General features: G+C 36.2%; 1 protein-coding gene across 4 annotated transcripts in view; it reads left to right on the forward strand.

Moving 5' to 3' along the window:
• Window positions 1-2,852: 2,852 nt before the first annotated feature.
• Window positions 2,853-18,366, forward strand: part of arhgap42 (Rho GTPase activating protein 42) — a 101,339-nt gene continuing 85,825 nt past the window's right edge. For all 4 annotated transcript variants that reach the window (XM_023351687.1, XM_023351688.1, XM_023351689.1 and 1 more), the window contains exon 1: window positions 2,853-3,197. In XM_023351687.1, the coding sequence (XP_023207455.1) occupies window positions 3,044-3,197 (154 nt within the window). In that variant the 5' untranslated portion in view covers window positions 2,853-3,043. The remainder of the gene's footprint in view (window positions 3,198-18,366) is intronic.

Below are 18,366 nucleotides of genomic sequence, written 5' to 3' on the forward strand. Positions count from 1 at the left end.
CTGTGAACCATTAACATCTAAATGAATTTGGGTTGCTGAATTGAGCTCTGGAAACATTTTTCTTTATAAATAAACCTAAAGTTAACTAATATCATCTTATTTTTACAGTAGAGCTACTCTCCAAAAGCCAAACAGAGATGGACATGTGCTGCTGTTTAGCTTCATGTTTAGAAAGAATCACCTAATCACTCCACAATTTATTTCCCCACGATTGTATCCTGTCACGTGCATAATGTATGCAGTGGCAATATTACAAGTGCAATAATCACACATTCCCCAGGCAAACTGGGCACCCTGTTCTGTCCTATTGCATGCAAATTTAATATGGTTTTATTGGCGGACAAGATGAGTGTTATTCCTCCAAATGAATCAGACATGCAGGGTTTATGTTCAGTTTCATTACTAGACTTTCCTTCCTGTAAGCGTGTAAGCACAGAGTTGTTGATTCCTCAGATGGTGTTAAGGGCTGGTGGTGTTTGCTGCGTCACGTAGGCCATGACTGCAGGTTGACCAGGTTTGAGAAGCAGAAAGAAAAGCATTGAACTTGACAAATCAGTTAAAAAGTTCAGTCACTGTGAGCAGAAATGTCACATTTATTTTAAGCTTTCAAAGAGGCCTTTGATGACTTTAAATCAAATTTCAACCTACCTAATGACAGTGGGGTCAAAAGTGCACATACTAATCATTCCAACACTACTGACATTACTTTAAATTTATCAAGTTAAGTTGTTTTTTAATACAATTTCTGTCACCATCAACAGGTCAAACATCTGAGTGGATATCTAGCCCCTCTTCAGAGTTCATTCAAATTGGTTAGTTTGCTACCAATGATCTACCTTTTACAGGGGAAATATTAAGTATTGTTCATGCATATAGTGCCGATTTATACCACAGTCAAGTAACTGTTACCTTCAGTTATTATAAAAATGCAGTGTATACTAAATATGACTTAAAAGAAATTTGAATTTGAGCCTCTGTGTGTTTAAGAAACTCCTGCTCCTGCTACAGTCTCTGAAAAAGAAGACTGGCCCATACTCAAGGAGAATTATGCTAGAAGATTGCTGATAAGTTTATCAAAGTGGGCAGTTTACATAGTTAGAGGTTCATCTCAAAAAGTAAATTTCAGCCTTCTATCATAACTGCATGCTGTGTGTAAAGTAGCTGTTATTTCAAAATAAGTGAGCAGAACTACCATCCAAATTCAACAGAGGAAATGCTGTTTCTTGTGAGCCATCAAGTTGTTAATGTATTTTCATTTGCGTGTGCTAGTTCTAGTCAAAGCCACAATATCCATCTCTCTATTGAGATGGTTTTTTCTCTCTCTCATGATGACAAAGCCGCTTCCCCGTACCCTCATTGCTGTAAAGCACCATAAGTCGAGAAAGTCATCCAAAAGACTTAGTGCCATTGGTGACAAAGCCTCTTGTTCATTCTTACACAAATTCTCATTGTAGTGTGACATTATTTCTGGAGCCTGTTCCTGCTGCAACAGGAAGATGTGAAAAATCCAGACTGCAATTATATTCTAGCTTAATTACTTCCATTTACCGAGGTATTAATTCAGATCTCTCTCCTCAAGCCCCTGCTAATTCTAACCTGACAGATTGTTGTGCACAGTTTCTGTACATAAGCCTACCTGGATTATTAACTGTTCAGGTTTTAAACTGTGACAATAAGATGAAATGGAGTCAATGAATTAAATATAGACAAATAATTTTGTATGCTGAGTTGAAATTTGAGACTGGCGGGAATACAAATTTTGTGCATGTGCTACAAAAATTAACTGTTTGTTTATTCATTTATGCTAGTTTCTTATCCAGCACAGATAGCTCAAATCCTTCAGCAACAAAATTAAAAACTCTCATGTATTTGTCTAAAATGCAGAGTTTCTCTAGTTGGACATAAGTTGGGTTTATTACCACATTGGGAACAACAAAAGCTGAATGTGCTACAACCTATCGTAAGTATTGGTTTTCAGAGATTTGTGGAAAACTGAGATAAGGAATGTGTCTTCTGCCGGAATTAATTTTGTTATGATGTAATGTGCTTATTTTTCATTTTATCAAAGTACCTGAACCTGCACAAAATTTTACATTTTGTTTGCGATGATTACATAATATTCTCAAATTAAATCAGATTAAAGTGTTCCATTCAAGTACGTTGTACTGAAGTAGACATTTTACTAGATAGTGTTTTTACTCTTACTTGAGGAATTGTTTTAATGACAACTTTTTACTTCTTAAGTAAAAGTATATTGAGGTATTGCTAAGCTTACTTGAGTACAATGTTTGGCTCCTCTACCCACCTCTTCTTGATGGTCTAAATGCTAAACAGAGAATCATAACTTGCTGAACTGGGAGTGAGATTCATTCAGCTCAGGACTTGTTCATATTTTATTAAGGACTGTGTTAGTAGATTAGAACTAACACATCAAATTGCATATTTACATAATGTGCGCATTATGATTTTTATAGCTTTTGTAATGTGTTATATTCATACAAACCGATCCATTGTATTTTCATTCAAGAAATATTTTAATTAAACATTAAAAGTCCTTTCCCTTTCCAGGCCACAGTTACAAATAATTCACTTGTTCTTAAACAGTTTTTGCCCGGTTAAATAAAGGTCACATATAATTAGTTCTAATCTATTATGCATTTATTTATCCTGTAGGAACATTGAAGTTTATAAGATTAGAAGAGATACAATTATTACCGCGTCTTCATCTTAGAAGAAGCAACAATAACGTAGGCAAGCCCCTTCAAACTTTATTGCAGGAGGTGGGCGATCCAGCTGTTGCTAAATATCTAGAATTAACCAGCAGGAGTCATGCGACCACTATTTCTAAGAAAAGGTAGCAGTAAAAAAATGCTGAGAAAATCCAAAGCGGAAGTAAAGGAAGAAGTGGGGAAGGAAAACCGCTTTTTAGAGAACTCTGAGAAGTTTGCATCCACATCTGAGCTGCGTGATGTGAACGGGGGGGGAACTTTTATTCCTCGAGTTAGAAAGTTTGGAAAAGCCGGCGCCGTTACTGTGGGAAACGATGGGACTCCCGGCGCTGGAGTTCAGTGACTCTTTTCTGGACAGCCCGGACTTCAGGGAGCGCCTTAAATACCATGAAATAGAGCTGGAGCGGACCAATAAATTCATCAAGGAGCTCATCAAGGATGGAAATATGCTGATCACTGCTCTCAAGAGTAAGTTGTTCTACACGACATGATTTATTTTCCTTTTGTTTTCTTGAATCCAGAAATAAAGGTGTAACTACCTGAGCCACAGGCGCCTTGCAATCAGTGATGCATTCATTACAGCGAAGCATGAATGGTCGCTCTGAAAAAGCTGCGGTCTCCCATTGAAAACAGTAATATTACCACTAAAGAGTTAAAATCAACACAAAACCCGCAAATAATTAATTATGTCAAAGTTGTTTGATTCTGACTCTGTCTCCTTTGCATGTGTAAGCTGGATGTTTTTATATCCTAAAATAAACACCAGAATCAGAACGGAGGTACTGGTGGGATGAATTCTTTTACTTTGCACGTATTTCCAGACAGAAGGCCATGGTCAGACATGGTTAATACCGAGATAGACTTTTTGTTACATCAGTTTAATAACGACCTACTTCTCTCTTCAGTGGTCACCCATCAGAGGTGGATAAATTGTAATTTTTAATCTGTGCATAAGTCGAAACTGTGAGGATGCTGTCACTTTCTATCAGGGGTCATTGTCCTCTCTCTCTCTCTCTCTCTCTCTCTCTCTCTCTTTCTCTCTCCAAGCACAGTCCAGAATTCCATCCTACTAATGAGACTGGACTTCCTGTTCTGATGTACACACGTGGGAATCGCTGTCTAGTCTCCTAAAGTCAGACATGGGTCTGTAAAAGGAGAAGGATTTGAAATGTAGACAGCCTTTAAATATGGAAAACATCCACGTTGAGACTGAATATGTGGGGCACAGATTTGCATTCCCAAACCCAAAACTTCTTTTGTTTTCTTTGCAAAGTGTGGTATCATTTTACTATCATATTTTACCTCAGAACAAAATGATATATATACTTTTACACTGTTTTATGAAGTGTATGAAGTCCTCATGTAGCAAAATAGCCCCACAACATGATGCTGCCACTCCCATTCTCCGCAGTTGGATGTGACCAGCATCCCTGTTTTTCTTCCAGATGCAACATTTGTGATATAGCCCAACAGTTCCACTCTAGTTTCATCAGTATCTCCAAAACAAAGGTCTTTGCTGCTGCAATCTAGCTTTTTATCTTTCTTTTGAAGTAAAGTCTTCTTTCTTGCTGAGTGGCCTTTCAGTCCATGTTGGTACAGGTTGCATTTCACTGACTCTGGTAATAATGACTCTGTTTTATCTTCAGCTGGATCTTCACGAATACTTTGGTTTTTGTTCTGGCTTCAATCAGTTCATTTCATAACAAAATATGTTGGTCTCTGGGACATGAAACCCATATCCTTCCTGTATGATGATTGGATATTCCCATCATTTCTATACTTCCGTAAATTATTTGATCAGCTGATTGCAACACCTTCTAGCATCTTGAAATTGTTCCCAAGGATGAACCAGACTTTTACAGCTCCTTAATTCTCCTGATATCTTGATTGATTTCCTTTGACTTTTTCATTGTGTCAAACAACTGAAATATGTCTAGGCTTTCCCTAGATACAGGAATCATTCTGTAAGTAAATATCTGATTTTAAAGACAGTAAATAAATCTGACATCCATCTTTCTCTCATTTAGCAATGTTGTCTATATGTGTAATTTGGTCAATTCTGACAAAACGAGAGAAATTTGGTCTGCTTTGATGTCACAGTCAGAAATAAAGATGTACTTGACTTTTATTCGGTATGTATACATATCTGATTTTAACTTTAGTAACTTCTGAAGGGAGTTGGAAAAGTTAGATTTGAGCAAAAACAACTTTGCTGGGAGCCTTACATTCTTTTGAATACTTCAGTATGTTTTTATCATATGTAAATAGTTCAATGATTACACCTTTTGAAGTATATGTTATAACTGCTTTTACTCTGCTGCTAGAGTTTTATGTAAATCTTCAAACACAATGTTGGTCAGACGGATCTTTTGATGGAATTCAAAACATTCAACATTTTCCAAAAGTATAATTTCAGTCTGTATAATCTGGTTGTGAGTTTGTTGTTCTCAAAGCATAATTTTGGTCCTTGGTGTTTTCAGTAAATATAGATTATTAGAACAGTCGAAGGGAGAAGATTACACCAATTTTTTTGGTGTCTTGATAATCAAGCCCAGACATTGCTTATATTTGCACGTAAACATGTGAAAAACAAAAATAAATCTGTTTCAACTGCTGTAAATACTCCAGAGTGGAACTTGCATGGGGAAAAAGTATGCTATGGAAATTGTGGTACTTAGTTTGCAGTATGTTGAGGATGGCAGATGAGGCTGTCAGCTTATTAATCACATTGTCTTTGCCTCATTGCTTCTTGTCTTTAAGGTATTACCAATATAAAAAGAAAGGGAAACATCTGTCATGAGTTTTTTTAATTGTGTTTTGGTTGAGTTTTGTTACATTTTTTGATTAGAACATTGTTTAGCTTATGGCTTAGTTTTAGGGCTGATATATCATTAATTTGACCTATTAGTCATTCGTTTGTCAATTCACCTCTTCTCCATTCCTTAGCCACTCTTCATATACTGTATGTATTGTTAGCTTTCTTCCATTCCTTGTTCAAGCCCTTTTTTATTGATGTGCTACTTCCTTCATTCAGCTACCATCATCTTTGCTATTATCGTCTGTTTGCTTGCTGGGTTGCTTCAGGGTTTTGGAGTATGAAATCGTTCTCGTCCATTGTCCATTATCCACTTACCCTTGAATACTCACAGTGGAGCCGTTTCCTATTTTCAGAGATCATTTGGAAAGATGTGCACCCTGGTCACCTACTCATAAATTCGTTTCAGTTAATTATTAAACATTTAAGTTAGCATACATTCTGTCTACCTACTGTTATTGTGAAGTACAAATTGGATTAATGTTCCGACTTTATCTTTCCAATGTCATGCCAGGGAACTGTTCAGTCAATTGTTGACAAAATTTTATAAAGGAGATTTTAGCACGTGTCAAAACAGCATCCCAGAAAAAAATTTGCCCAAATCTGTTTCATAATGCAGCACCACATGAACAGAGTTTACACAGCACTATCATTTTGGATCCATCAGCAAAGTTATTATCACCTTTATTTTTTTAATGTTGGTCATTTGTCATTTGGGGTGGCTCATTTTTTCATCATCATTTGCATCTAGTGAACAGGAAATTAGCACTTGTGCATTTAATCAGCAGAAAAGGTGAATTCACCTGCAGCCTCTTGAAAACTTGCGTGAAAATTCGGCTGAATGTTGCTTAAGTAGAAACTCTTTGAAAATGGCAAACCAGTGAGAGCGGGTGATAAGATGGTATTAGATTGAGGAGGATTAGAACATGTTGAAGAACTGCCAAAGCAAAGAGATTGTGATATTGTCTATAAAGAAGATTCAGTCTGTTGCCTTTTAATTCTCTTATGCTGATGCATCAGCTTTATTTTCCTCCCTATCCTTTAGCACCATAAGCTAAATCATACAGAGCAAGAGAGCACTTTGTATGCTGGTGGTGTATAACTTTTAAATTAAAGTTCAGTTTTTGAGTTTAGCTCTAGAAAATTTGCACAGATAGGTGAAAATCTATGTTCCTTGGTATAAATACATCTTTAATAGGAACATTGTGATCAGTTGTGATTTACTTTTTTAAAAACATGGGATATTTCTGCCATAACTTTCACAATATCACATTTTAAGTTTTCACAAAAAAAGGTATTCTGATTGCTACGGGTGATTTACTTAAAGGACAGTTTGTAGTAAACTTTAGTGATAGCTTACAATGAAAATTTGCAATTAATACAAAATATTTGGGACTACAATACAAAGTCTACAAAGACATATATCAGTGTGTAAATAAAGCAAAAAAAACAGCTGTCCTTTGTTTATGACACCTTGTCCATGATTGTATTAAACAAAAATGCTGATATATGTACCAGTAGGTGATGACATCAGCATTAACAGCATGCTAAAATTCAAATAAAGAGCAATGGATTCATGGCTGTTTAAATAATTAATGTCTACTCAATCTCTGGAAACACTAGCAGATAACTTTTCAGTAATGTAAAAAAAATAACTGAAACTGCACCTATGCAGTCCCCATTTCCAGCTAATTAAGGATGCATGTTAATCCATTTTCTGTGCGTTTCTGCCTGAACCAAACGAAAAGATGTTGATTGTAATGAGGAAAATCAGGCTGTTTTTTTTTTTCAAACATCTCTTTGAAACCTGAAACATTTGTTTTCATCTCTATAGATTTTTAGCAAGTTGATCATATTGCTCAGCAATCTTATTGGTTGTATTTATGGCAACAAATCCATTTGTTTTACTGTCTTAATCTTTCCTTTTTTTTCTATCTCTGTTCCATATAGCTGTGTGCTTATGATTTGCATTTTCTGCGTGTCCTCTTGATGATTATTCCCAGATGTATATTGATATTTTCCTCACTGTCATATTGTATGACTGCAGTATTATAAGCTTGTCCCTCGTGTAAACATAGCAAATGTGTAGTTGCTTGGCAACTGTGCTGGTCTGCAATGACTGAAGTTATAACATTGTTGAAAATAAAAAGGAAAACCAACTGAAAGGATGGCAGGAGTTTGAAAAAGCCAGCAGCGATTATCTAAACAGGTGTGATTTAAAATGAAGATGGGAAAAGTTGAAGAAAGACTATTTTTTAAAAATAGTCTTCAGAGAAGCATGTTTTGCTAAACAGAGAGGATAATACTAATACATCAGCCAAGCTCAATAGTGGAATGTTACTCCGCCTCCTAAGGGCCACATCCTGAAAGGCTCTGATCTTTTCTTATCAGTGAAGGAAGTAAAAGATATTATGATGTGAGAGAATGAGAAACTAAATGCTGATTTGAACAGGAAGTCGGTGTACTTAGTGTAGTTAGATAACAGGAGTTATTGAATTATTCTTGTCTGAGACTCAAAGTTTCAGACAACTTTTAACAAATGTTCTCAGTAGCAATTCTGAGAACATTTGCAGCAACTTAAAAGCTTCTTTGCCACTGTTTATCTAGAGAAAGATTGGTTCAGTAATAAGATGCTGCAGGGAGATAACTTTGGGAGGAAGTTTCAACATGACTTAAGAGTGACTAAAAGTGTTCCCTAATCAGTCATTTCAAAAACATTGGGTTTTATTAGTATGATAAAGAGTACTGCCACAGTGTTTGCGAATGTTGTCATGCTAAAAACGTTTTAAAATCTTAAGCTCAAGCAGCCGGAGGGTCCACAAGTTTCAGTTAAAAGTTCACATCTTCATATTTCATAAATGTGCAAAACGTGTAAGTGAATGAGTAAAGCTACAAAGATACAATTTTCTATTGTGTAATTATCTAATGTTGTGAACCCCCAATACTAAGTTTATTTTGATTGCCACACTACACAACATACAAAAGAAAAGAAAAATAAAAAGAAGCTGCAGTCTAGTTTACCTTCTGGAGCTTTTAACCATTTGGGTCATCATGTCTTACTTCTGTGTGAATGATTTTGTATTTCCCAGGGAAGTATAGGGCCAATGCTATTTTATATCTGTCTAGCAGAGAAGCTGTTCAGGCAGTGAGCATTGCAGCTCTGCTGGACACCAATATCCTCCGAAATGTTTTATTAATGGGTGTGAGGATGGGTAGTATCAGGACATCAATATCCTGTGCAAAAGGTTTAATACCAAAGAGCACCTTAGCATTCAACTTTGCACTAAACTTTTTAACTTTTGCTTTTAACTTGTGTATTTTTATGCTTGCCAAACTTTGCTTATTTGGAACGTCAATACTGATGTGTTCATCATCAGTATTGACAAATTATTCTTAAAACAATATGGTAAATTAATTTGCTTTTGTTGTAATAATGAAGGTCTTAATAGAGAAATTGTGACTGTGCATGTTTCCCTGCATCAACAAAGAAAGGCCCCTTACTTTATTAAATTCTGAGTCATCCTTACAAAAGTTCCTGCAAGAGAACTGACTGGGGTGAAAATTCCTGCACCATGACAACAACGCCCAACATACAGGAACAGTGAGGATGAAATATCTTTAGCCAGGAGCTGAACAAGAGGCAGTGCAACAGATGGCCCGGCTCCCACAGAGTCCTGACCTTAACACTGTGCAGTCACTTTGAGATTAGATGAAGAGACAGTGGACACCTAGCAAGAAAAACTGAGAACTTGGAGCATGCTCTCTGTGAGTTCCTTTAAAAGCTACACTAAGAAGCTGGATCAGTTTTAAAGCCACACATTGACTGTATGAATGTATAGCTATGCACATGTTGTAATGTCTCTTAAATAGTATTGAATAAAATTTCAAATCTATATTATTAATTATTATAATTATTACACATGCCAAATACAGTGCATTGAAATTGTTTGTTGCAGTTTGATCAGGTGCAAGTAAGATCTTGCAGCAGCTGCTGTCATTAGTGGAGCCATGTCTGTGGTTGGCAGCTACTGTTCACACCTGGTGTAGATAACTGCTGACTTTTATTAATCCCTCTTGCTTGACTGCTATAATTCAGTACAATAAAGACACTAATTATCCCTTTGTGAGCTGAATGTGAACAGCCACATAGACAAGGGAAATAATTAGTAGGTAGGCAAGTTTTCAGCTGAGCTCTATGGGCACAAAGCCACAAACCTAATTGTAACCATATGAAAAAAGCATAAAATAAATGTGGAGACATTTATAGTCCCTGTATATGATGGGGAAACAAAGGAAATGTCCCTAGGATGCAGTTCTTGGTATATATAGATTGTTTGACATTGTTAGTTCGTTGGGACTTTGCTGATATACTGATGTACTGTATGTTGAACCTATAGATATTAGGTTTCAATAACAATTGGAGATGTACACTCTTCTGGAGAACTGCTTGGATCCAGTATTTGTTCAACTAAAATGAGTCAGTGGGAACTGCTAACTAAAAGTTAGTTGTGCTAACTCTAAAGCAGCAATCATAAACATTAGTTCTGTGCTAAAAAGCTACATCAACCTAGATGTTGCTTAGTGGAGTGCTAAAGTGCTAAATTCAATCAACTCTGTGGCTGATTTTGCCTATTTGACCTCAGTGGGGCTTCTATCAGAAAGCAACAAGGACATAAGTAGATTGTAAACTGTTTTCTGTGGAACGTCGAGGTGTAGTTCTACAGTGATGCATTCTGAGAACAGAATAAATGTTTTGGCTGCACCACATCAGAATGTGGAGAACGTGGTGAGAGAAAGCAAACAGCTGCATAAACATTTTCACCCATTTCAAAATGAGAGAATGAATATAAATATCTACATGAAGAATTCTTCAGTCAATAACCAAAACTTCAACGCAGACCTCGAACGTCATTCGACTGAATGTTTGCAAAATGGGTAATTAAATTAGTCCTCTATAACTTATCTGGACAATTTTAGAGGAGCTTAAGTGGGCTAAATGTGTTCAAGTTTAACAAATACTCTAAAGTGCTAAACAAAAAATTGTTTTGTTATTAGCACATTAGTGGAAGCGTGCCCACATAATAGTCATAATAGTTACCAAGTTCATACAACCCAGGGAAAGTGATGGGAACATTGTAAAAACTATGGGTTATAAAAACATTTTGGGTTTATTGTAACATAGTAATTGTAAGATTTGACAAGAATGTCACACTGTTAGGTTTTAGAAATGATCTAAGTCGGTGGTCTCTCTCAAACTGCAGTGTTGGAGTGCCGATGTCCTGCAGCTTTTGGAAGTCTCTCTTATGGATATAAAACAAAAATTGGGATTCGCTTAGATTTTAAGGTCACAGTTTGGTACATTTTCAGATTTATCCCCCCATATGGGGGCAGAGGGATTTACACATGATTTACACATAATTTTAAATCATGTGTAAATACATGCAGATAATACAATATTTATATAGGAGAAACTTGAAAATATGTTCCATTGGTTTTACACAGATATTAGTATAAAAAATGAAAATTTGAACAACATTCTGGAAGGGCAGCAAATATTCAAAAGATTTTTGTAGACATTTTCCACCCGGCCCTCAGGTAACATGTCTTGAGTTATAGTATGAGAAAAAGCAAACAAATTCTCTTTTTTGTTTTCTTTGTTCTTCAGATATATTTTTTGCAGGTTCTTGTCCAAAAGAATAAGCTGGATAAAAGCTGGTGCTACATTCATAATTCTGCTAACTCAAATTTCTTGCTATTTTTAGTGTGTTCAGATTCGGGGTTGATAGGTGGCTTAACAGATAAAACCATCAGACATCAGTTCGTTTTATCCACACGTTTCCAGGCAAAGACAAGAATTCCCCTCAGACACTGTATTTAAATCCCTTTAAACTATCAAACAGAGGAAATGTTTTTCCCCATGAGGTAAGGTTGGCTAAATTAATCTCTGTTGTGTAAGATCAGCTTTAAATTAGCCCATTTTTCACACATTTATATAATCCAGAAAAAAAACTCAAGAAAAGTCGTGTCGGCCTTTTTCATCAAATCTTTAGAAGAAAGAGAATAAACACGGCTCCTATGATAATATCCCATTTAATAGATTGACCTGTTGGGTGCAGTTGTGTTGCAGCACATTTCCTCATGTTATCAAACTGAGACCACAGTGGTAATCCTGTAGTAATCTTCTATGTAATTATTGTTGTAGGCCAATAATTCTTGGCCTTTAAAACACAGTTTGGCTTGCCTGCCTTCAGTCTAAATATTTTATTGCTGTTAAATGTGTAACTTTTTAAACAAAGCCTATTATTTTTGGCTTGTCATTTGGTCACCAAGGATATCAGGAATGTGTTCAGATTTCATATTTACTGTATCTGCATAAAGTTGAAAATATCTACCATGATTATGAGTACATATGGGGGTGAGGGGGGGCTAAAATCATAATTGAACTGATAATTATAACAACTTTTGTAATATTTTTTGACACCCATATTTATTTAAACTTTACCTGAGTTCTTCTTTCCCTGGGATGTAAAGATGTCAAGTAGAGGCCAATTTCTCCTGCCCACTCCAAAATGGGGAAGAAACGAGAAAGCTTTCTATTCATGTAAAGCAGATCTGTATGGATCATCTTAAATTTTCAAAGAAAGGGACGATGAAATGAAAATGGAATTTATGATTATTGTAGCATTTTGAGGAAAAAGAAACATCCAGAGTAAAGTTGGAGTCTAAGTCAGTGTGCATTTTGTTGAAAAAGTTTGACATATTTGCCAACATTTAACTATCAGTTCTGACAATAAGCGCATCAATAATGTTTTTATTTTTTACTTTTGCCATTATAACTGTCAGGACAATGATTGCTGATTTTGGATTTTTCTTATAGGTTCTTTTACAAAATCGAAATCTCTTGATATTTCTGTGATGTTGATTTGGCAGAGACCTAACGAGAAATTGTTATGTTATCTGACACTGTGTCTCTGCCACCATCTCGGTGCCCACGCCTGTTCACCCGCCACACATTGATGTTTCCTTCCTGGGACAGATGCAGTAATGAATGGCTGACACGCATGGGGTCGTTATTGGAAAAACAACAGCATTTAGCCAATCTGTAAACCGCGTTTTTCCTATTTGAAACGTGTTCTGATGTGGTCATATAGTTATATCCAGCCGTAATTAGCTGCCTTTTAATTAAATAATCAGTTAAAGTGTAGATTTTCTATTTTTGTTTTTACAACCTTACAAAGTGTTGGGCTTTGGGGACTCTTGTATTTGTTTGTCTGTGGACAGATGATGCTCCCAAGGCACAGCCACAGGAAATGTCCTGTAAACATGCTTGTATAACCATCCCCCATCCTCCCTCAGATAGCATTTGGCCTGACATCATTCTCCTTCCCTGTGTGGGTGTGTGTGTATGTGTTTTTCTCAGTGTCTGCGCCTGTTGGTCTGTGACTAAGACTGAGTTTGTGTTGCAGGATTATAGCATTTATAATGTATTGCTGCAGCTTTGACTACTTATATGAATTTTAACTCATGTAGTGGAAATGAAATACGGGGTCACATTATGTGACTCGTTTAGCAATAAAGCTGAGTGAAGCAGTAAGCTCGGTGAGGAGCTCGGATATTTTTTGCGGCTAGATTTTGATAAAGGGATTAAAAGCTACTTCCCCTCAGACTGGGCAGGAAAATGTGTTCGGATTCAGTCTGAGGTCTGTTTCGGAGAACTCTTTGTTTACTCTGTCAGTCAGAGTGATTGTCACACTGAGTGGCACACTAGGGAGGATGTACAAAGGCACAACAGTTTGCATTTTGGAGGCGTAGAGGAAAAATGAAACATGTTACTTTCAGGCGAGAGATGGAAGTTTGTTTCATGCCGGAATGAAATTGTTGCACTTTAGTTTTACATTTGTAGCTTTCTGTCACCGTTTACTAAGGGGAAGCGCTGTGTGTAAACAAAAACAGCTTTAGTCATCACAATTGTTTGGTTTGAAATCTAACGTTGGATATCACTGATCACATTTTATGTAACAAACAATTTTCATCATCAACAAGTCATTTGTGTGAGACAGCAAATTTTAGATTTAATTTCATCATTGGAAAAAGAATAAAATAAACTTTTTATTTTAATTGGAGTGGAATAATGTTAGTCAACATTTTGCTAAATGTTATAATGGTAGTTTGCTGGTGACACTTCGTACAATACTACCTTTCTGCAGATAGGATGACAAAATTCTCGTAAAATTTCTGAAACTTTGAGTATACAGAGAATCCCTTGATCATTCCTCTTTGCACAGTTTCTCTATGTTGTCCTTAGTCATTTTCAGTACTCTCTCAGTTCATCCTACAGATATTCTACAGGATTAAAGCCTGAAGACTGAGGTAGTAGTTTGTGTTTATGAGCAAAACCCTAACCAGAAAGTAAGGACAAAAGCAAAGGTTACATTTATTTCAGTAGAAATAAAAAACATGAAATTGGACAGAAGACAACCTCTTGGATGCCTTGTGTAAATGTGGCAAAAAAAAATATGTGAATAAAGTTAAGGACAATGTCCTTTGCTGGCTATTACTGCTAATGTACTGCTCCACTTAGTGTTTAAGTGTTTCTTTCCCCTAGCCATGAACGTCCCTGTCAGAAGTTTTGTTAAATGTGTTGTCTGTGCCTTTTAAACGGAAATCTCCTAACTCAGTCCAAAGGCGGCACCCCCGGTGATTTATGGTGGAGGCTGGCACATCTGGCTTTTTTCATTCCGGCAGACTTGCAGGGGTAATAACTCTGATCTTTTCTTTAGAGCTCTAAAATAGGCTGTGGCACTGTATCAGCCTCTTATCAAAGACCCTGTGTCAAGAACTTCCAAGTAAACAAGCTGAAAATAATGCACATGTTAAACTATTAACCACAGCATGCCCTTTTTTGGTAAATGGTAACTAGCTTTGGGCTGGCATGAGATTTTCCGGATACAGTGTTACAATGTTATCACTGTATTTACACAAAAATGAAAGCAAAAATGCACAACACAATTTAACTGCTTTAATTTGAAAAAAAGAACAGGAATTTTATTTCTGCTTGCCATACTTCTCATTAAAGAGTAACAGAAGGTGCATAAACAGCTGATATTCCCTGGATTGTTAGTCAGACTGTGCAGTTGGCTGCATAATAGATGTCAGTCATAGCATGCCAACTATAGTTTATGAAATTTGGAAATGGAACTTTCCTTCTAAGGATGAGAAAGCGTACATCTTGTAGCTAGCAAGCTGACGGGGCACAGCAACAAGTGCAGGAGGGGACGTGCTCTATTAGTCTTATCACTCCATACAAGACATGGTAAATGTGGCATTTTTTTCTGGCATTTAATTTAAAAAGAATATACATGTCCTGACAATTTGATGGTGAATGTCATCATGCCAGGCCACTATATGCCTGGCATGATGATTTCAGCATATTCTCAAAATGTTCATGCTTTTGTGACCATTAGTTCGTCACGTTATCTTAAAGGTTGGGTACAGCCACATTACAGAATAAGCTTATTGGGGGCAGGTTAGTTTTGGGATGATGTTCTTTTGGTCATGATCGCTGTCTTTATGACCACAGATTAAGATCTGAACATTGGCCAGAAAAACAGCAGCTTCACTTTTTGGCTCAGCTATTTCTGTAACAAGAGAGTCCACCAAGACAGCTCAGCTGCTTTGCTTGAGGCAGAGACTGACCTCGAGTCAGAGGAAGCAGTTAACCTTTTTCTGGTTGAGAACCACGGCCTTGTATATGATATTTGCAAAGTAAATTAAATATGTCTTTAATTAGAGTTTAAAAACATAAGTAGTCTAAGGATTTTTTTCTCCAGTAGCTGAAGCGTTTTTTCTTGCCTTAAGTGTTTGATAAACTATATAACATGTGCTGAAAAATATTGTCCATGTAGGCTTTATCTTTGCCACCCCATATTTAAGCATTCCTTTAATTTTTGATCAATGCTTAATCTGGTGAAAAGGCTAACACAGCAAACAGTTTATAGACAAAACAGCAAATATAGAGATAGAAGGCTTTGATTTTAGCATTTGGAAACTTTCTGTATGCTTCGTGAGTGCAAGGTTCAGTCTGCAGGCTCCCCTCACACAGCAACACTTCCACCCCTGCTGGGCAGATGACAGGCAATTGTGATCGTACGCAGGTGAAAGAAGGCTTACCTGAAGGGCCGCTCCCCGGTTACAATCCTTCCAAATGGAATCAAAGTGGCACAATGCACCCTACTGTTGCATCAAAGAGATCCCCCCATCTCTCATTAAGCTGGGGGCATAGAAGCATTCCCCTTTGAAGACCTTCTCATCTGAAATCACCAGAGTCTCCCTGACAAGATAAAGTAGCTTTAGTGTTCCTTAACACAGTGTTGATGTACAGGCACACGGTGAGCGGTCTTATCCAAAGAGCTGCACTTTATTTTTTAATTCCTCACTAAATAACAAAGGCAAATTCAAAGTACAGGGATACGGTAATGGTGACGGATTCTTTGTGAGTCATCTGAGCAGAGGCCTAAATGTGGTTCACTTTCAAGCTGAAGATGAATCGTCAGAATGTAACTTTTTAATGGAACACATTTATGCAGGTACACAAAGATGTTAAAGTCTTTTATGCACCAATCTGAGAAGAGAGTTCATTAAAACCACTGAAAAATATGCAGAGGAGTAAAAGCACAACAAATGTGTTGCTTGGTAATTAGTCTGCTGCTGAATTTTGTTAAAAGCAGACAATGCAGTGTTTTAAGGGCAGCAGATTGATTATTAAGGGTTCCTTGTTAGATAGCGTTGTATGTCTTTTGTGCTTAATACTGGTGGGTGTTAAATTTTAGCAAAAAACATCAAACATCATTTATTTATTTGATAAAATTATATGCTTGTGTAGAAAAAGTAAAATTGAACTGAGTGGTGTCAGTAAATGGAACAAATGTAGGTAGATTTGTAAAAATGTTTTATTATAGGTCAGAAAATTTCTTAAGGCCACAAACAGTGTCTTGTTGGAAAAAGGGGTTGCATTAGATGCATGCTATCTAGTGTGCCTACCGCATTGCATTACTATGAATTTTGATTTCAAATTAGACATTTTGTACTTGCTTTGTTAAATGCAAACATTAAGCTGTTCTCTTTCTTTCACACCATTTCATTCAGTATGTCAGTTGTGAGCTGCTTTTCAGCAGTGGAAGTTTAAGGCACATGACATTAAATGCAACAATATCTCTCTGTCACATAAAATGTCAAAGTGTGTTTTTATATTTATAGTGTGTTTTAGATTGAAACTAAAAATCTGGTATTTACATACACTGTGTAGAGAATTCATAAAACACAAATCTCACTGTCTGACATTAAATCCGACTACATTTTTCTTGTTTTGGACTTCATAGGGTTTCAAAAGTTATTTTTGTTTAGGAAATTTCAGAATACTTAGGAGAGAATAATTTCAACCATGTTTTAATTCTTTCTTGAAAGCTTGAATAGGTAACTTTTATATATAAAAAAGTGACATTTGACTCTGAAGCTTTAACTAAAGTGGCAAAGTGATATTATAGACAGGAAAGAATTCCTTCAATTGAGTACAGTTAATTTGTCAGCCGAAAGTCATGAGACCTTGATTTAATATATAAATGGTTTGGGAGGGCCTTGAATAAGGCAGTTCTAGTTTGGACACTAAAAAGCCGCCCAGAGATAAAGCTGTAGAGGGAGAGTGGACAAAAGCCGAAACATTTTGTTTTATTCTTTCAAGAATAAGGAGTATTCTTATGTTTTCTGTCTTTTCGTTCTCATTTTTAGTTAGTGTTTATTTAGAAATGTATGAAAATATATTACTCTGTAAATCAATTATTTCTTTAGTTTGCATTATGTTGTACTTTGTAAACTTCTGTGACATGAACTTTAAAATAATTTCCTTTCATATGAGCTCATGTTAAGAGGATTTAATAGAGCTAAGACTTATGTGCCTGCAATTTGGGTCCAAACATTTTACTTGCCTTGCAGGCATCTCTCCTGTTACACTGAAACTTGAAGCAATTAAATGTTACTAAGTATAATTCAACTTTGCATAAGCCACCTCTCCATTTGTAGTACACTTCTAGGATAATGAAACAATAATATTTGCTGTACCCGTGGGAACACTTTTTTCTAGCTTTGAATTGGATTTTAAAAAGAACAAGGTCACTTTAGGTCAATGAAAAATACCACATAAACAAAGTAACACGGAGCACAATGATTATGTTTTTGTCCATTTCATATTTTTGTGAACAGTGCCAGGTGAAAGCTTGGGTAATTTCTGTTGCTAAGAAATGTTGAACCAAGAAAATGGCAATCTATTTTTAGCTCCTAATTACCATGAAAAAAAGAAGAGAGAAGATATGGAAACAAGAATACAGCTCTCATTCATTGACATTTGTGTAGCTGATATATTTCAAACTCTTGTTTTATTAAACATATTTTTCATGGATTTGTTCTTACTTTTCTTTTAAAAGGAATGTCTAAAAATCAGTTTTAAAGTAATTCTTTATTTTGTTAGGTACTCCTTGTACTTTCTAAGTTCTTTTTGACATGGATTTAAAACGGTATTGGAAACATTCTGCTCCATATTGATATAATGGCATCTCACAGCTTTATCAGCTGCACATCAATTGTTCAAATCTCCCGTTCCTCCACACACCTAAGGTTTCCTTCCAGTTTGAGATCTGGTGAATGTCATTGCCATGGGAGTACATCGAACTCATCGTCATGTTCAAGGCAGCAGCTTGAGATGATTTGAACTTTGGAACATGATGCCTCATCCGAATGGTACTGGCCATCAGAAGGCAGGTACATTGTGGT

Source organism: Xiphophorus maculatus, chromosome 18 (genome assembly GCF_002775205.1).
Source record: "Xiphophorus maculatus strain JP 163 A chromosome 18, X_maculatus-5.0-male, whole genome shotgun sequence".
Lineage (NCBI taxonomy): Eukaryota > Metazoa > Chordata > Actinopteri > Cyprinodontiformes > Poeciliidae > Xiphophorus > Xiphophorus maculatus.